Source organism: Camellia sinensis, chromosome 14, assembly GCF_055761805.1.
Source record: "Camellia sinensis isolate YWXY chromosome 14, ASM5576180v1, whole genome shotgun sequence".
In the NCBI taxonomy this organism is placed as follows: domain Eukaryota; kingdom Viridiplantae; phylum Streptophyta; class Magnoliopsida; order Ericales; family Theaceae; genus Camellia; species Camellia sinensis.
In genome coordinates, this window is record NC_138974.1 from 102,308,810 (window position 1) to 102,312,930 (window position 4,121).

Genomic DNA, 4,121 nt, shown 5'->3' on the forward strand with positions numbered 1-4,121 from the left:
ACACTTGGCTTGAATGAACTCCAAGCCTCTTTCGGTGTCTTCAAGTTAACACTTTTTGTTGGACATCTATCGAACAAGTAAACAGCACATGCAATGGCTTCAGCCCAAAACTCTCTAGACATACATTTCCCTTTCAACATGCTTCTAGCCATATCCAAGATTGTTCTATACTTCCTCCCAGCGACTCCATTCAATTGTGGCGTATATGATGGTGTTACTTGATGCATCATTCCATGCTCGTTGTAATAATTTTCAAAAACATCGGATGTATACTCACCGCCTTGATCGGATCTCAACACCTTGATGTAGTAGCCACTTTGCTTCTCAACTAGTGTCTCGAACTCCTTGAAAACATCAAACACCTCGGACTTCCTCTTTAGAAAGTATACCCATGTCTTTCGGCTATAGTCATCAATAAAAGTGAGGAAGTACCTATTCTTTCCATTTGACATAGGCTTCAAACGTCCACATACATCGGTGTGCACAAGCTCCAAGGGCTTTGATGCTCTCCACCTCACTTGTTTTGCAAAGCTCGTTCTATGATGCTTACAAAGAATGCACCCTTCACAAACTTCATTCGGATTATCAATATATGGCAAAACTACACCATGTTCTTACTTGATAAAAGCTTCAAGCCACCAAAATTGAGATGTCCAAACCTCAAGTGCCATAACCAAGCCTTGTATTTGACAATAGCATTCAAGCATTTTATAGCATCATGTTGAATATTCAAAGAAAACATTATGTTCTTGGACATTTTCACATTAGCAATCAAATTACCACAAACATCTTTAATAGTAAGGTAGAGATTTTTCAAGCTAATATCATAACCCTTCTCTAAAAGTTGGCCCAAACTCAAAATATTATTCTTCATATTCGGAACATAATAAACATCGAAAATAAAATCATGATTTCCATTCTTGAGTTTGATTAGAATTTTACCTTTGCCTTTCACCGAAATTTTGGAGGAGTCACCAAATGTAACATGGCCTTGCACTGCTTGATTAAGTTCAACAAAGATATGCTTCTAGCCGCACATGTGATTGCTAGCCTGGTATCAAGAAACCACACATTGCTTTGATCATTTTCAGACCCATTATAAGCTACCAACAAAGTAGGACCCACTTCATTGCTCTCTTTTTCAACATAGTTCACTTGCTCACCAACTTCATTGCTTGACTTTGCTCTACATTCATAGCTATAGTGCCCAAAGTTGTGACAATTGTAGCATTCCACATTTCTCTTGTCATAGCCATGCCTATTGAATGAACGGTTGTAATTTCCTCCTCCTCTTTCTCTTCCTCTTTCTCTTGGAGCATATAAATTTTTTCCTCTTCTACCTCCAATAGTGTTTCTTCTACCTTTACCTCTACTTGCACGACCTTTACTATGGCTCTCATAGCCTCTTCCATGGCTTTCATAGCCTCTACCATGACCTTCAGAGCCTCTTCCTTTTCCTCTTTGGGATGTGCCTTGCTCTTTTTCTTCCTTGAAAGAAAGCTTAGATTGGAGAGCTTGCTCAAGGGAATTAGAGGCTTTCTTATTTATCCTTTGCTCATGTATTTCAAGCGTGCCCATTAATTGATCAACTGTCATGGTATTAAGATCCTTCGATTCTTCAATGCCAACAACTGCATGCTCAAATTTGGAACTTAGTGACCGTAGAACCTTCTCTATCATACGTACATCATCAAGATTTTCACCATACCTTCTAATTTGATTTACAATACTCAAAGTTCTTGTAAAGTAATCTGAAATGGACTCATTCTCATTCATATTCAATGACTCAAATTCAGTCCTTAAAAAACTTGAAGCCGTATTCGTAACGTTTTATCAATGCCTCTATGTGAAACCTAATAATTTCCCAAACTTGTTTAGAAGTTGTGGCAGAGGAGACCTTCTCAAAAGTTGACTCATCAATGCATTGGTAGAGTAGAAACTATGGGAGCCGAATAATAGAGGACTCAGATAGGCCGAGTACATATTTACAAAATCAGGATATATATTATATTCGCTCGTCTCTTATGTTCTAGGTGCCGAGTATCCTAATCGGCCATAAAGCCAGTTGAGCGGAGGGCCAAATAGAAGTAGGAATACAACAAATGGAAGGCCGAATGAACAATCACACGACGGATTAAGAGCGGGCCATACCCTAAGGACCAGAGGCGTATATAAATAGAAGAACGGCAAGCAAAAAGAGGTATGTGAGCAAAAACTTAAAAACTTAACTTACAAACAACCAAGAGAGTATACTCTGACTTATCCGTCGGAGTGCTAATACCGGCACCCCCGACCAAAGTGTTCATTCTTTTTCAGGTGGCTAGCTGAGGATCACGAGCGTCCTGCAGGATCTAAAGAGTATTTCCGAACCACTTCTCCACAATTGACGCCGTCTATGGGAATACTCAACTACATCCATGGCGGGCGTAACGGAAGATCCTCCGATAGTCGCTGACGAAACCACACCAAGAGATGACCTCACTCAAACAAACATGCTGGGACTGGAGAATATCGCCACAAGACGTGCCTTGAACTTTGACTCAGTTGCCAAGACCTCACCCTTGACTTCAGTACATGAGACAATGCAAGCGATCATGGAATAGGTGAAGCAAAACGAACAGAGGTTGGAAAACATGATCGCTGAGAACGAGCGCCTCCGTCAGGATTTGGCCTTAGAAGTGGCAAAATCCAAACAAGCTGCACGCCAAGATCCGGGACGACCTCTAAGAGAAGATGGTCGACGACCTCGAGTTCGAAGACAAGATAGTGATAGTGATAGTGATAGTGATAGTGATTCTGACTCATTATCCCCAGAACTGAAAAAGAAGGGATGAGTCAAAACCACCCGTTCCTCCGAAGAGAGTCCGCATGCACGCCACAAGCGAAGACGAAATGATTCAGACAAAGAGGACCAGCATAATCCCTTTGTGCGATGGATCGCAAAGGCAGTACTACCCAAAAAGTTTAAAGCCCCATCGTTCACCCTGTACGACGAAAAATCAGACCCCACTGATCACATCTGCCATTATAAGCAAGCTATAACGTTGCATGCAGATGATGAGGCCCTCATGTGCCGAATATTTCCGAGCAGTTTGGAATCATTGGCCGTTAGATGGTATTATAAATTGGAACCGACATCGATTAAGAGCTTCTATCAACTCCAAAAATCCTTTAGGGCAAGGTTCATCACCAATAAGGTCCAGCTGAAGCAGGCCGATTCTCTCTGGGCAATGCAAATCCAACCAGAGGAAACCTTACGAGTGTATTCAGCGCACTATTGGGAATGTTTTAATCTCGTAGATGATGCCTGCAATGATTCCATGGCCATCACTGCCTTTAAAATGGGGTTGCATTCTGATAGTGCCCTCCGCAGTTCCTTGACCAGAAGACCCCCCAAAACAGTCTAGTTGTTAATGAAGAAAGTCGAGGAATATTGCAAAGTTGAAGATGACGCACTATGAGTCAAAGCTGGGCACAAGGCCAGTAAGACGACCCCATTTGAAATCGTTCAGCCGATAAATTTTGTACCGTCATGGAGCCCTAAACCACGGAGTCGGGCTAAACGAGACAAGAGGCAAGATTCGCGCCGATCAAATGACCAATGCTCCCACCGAGCAGATGAACAACTTCAAGTGGATAGCAGGCGCACAAGGCTCGCGGACAAGAAATATACGTAGTTGTCGAAGCCGATCAGCACGATAATGACTAAAATTCAACATCTGATGTTTTTCAAATGGCCGCCCAAGATGGTGGAACCTCCCGACATGAGGAGACGGGATAGGCACTGCGAATATCACAAAGATCACGGTCATGATATCGACAATTGCTATGCTTTGAAAGATCACCTTGAGGAGTTGGTACAAGACGCTCAGCTCTGGAAACACGTCCGAAAGAACAACTCAACCAAAACAGTTGCTCTACGGCAAGATTCACCTCCGCTTGGCGTAATCAATATGATATACAGCTTGCCGACGGCCTCTGCCGTACATACAATTCAGTCGCATCCTAGCCCCCAAAAGTAATTCACTCCTACAAAACGACCCCATGAAGCTGTGAGCATTGCTTTTGATGATTCAGATTTGGCCGGCGTAACACTTCCCCACATTGATCCCTTGGTCATC

At 42.6% G+C, this 4,121-nt stretch overlaps 1 protein-coding gene across 1 annotated transcript; it reads right to left on the bottom strand.

The window, feature by feature from the left end:
- Positions 1-951: 951 nt before the first annotated feature.
- On the bottom strand, positions 952-1,776 carry LOC114275562 (uncharacterized). The gene has a single exon (XM_028217612.2). It carries the CDS (start codon positions 1,774-1,776, stop codon positions 952-954), a length of 825 nt encoding a protein of 274 aa, XP_028073413.1.
- Between the last annotated feature and the right edge of the window lie 2,345 nt (positions 1,777-4,121).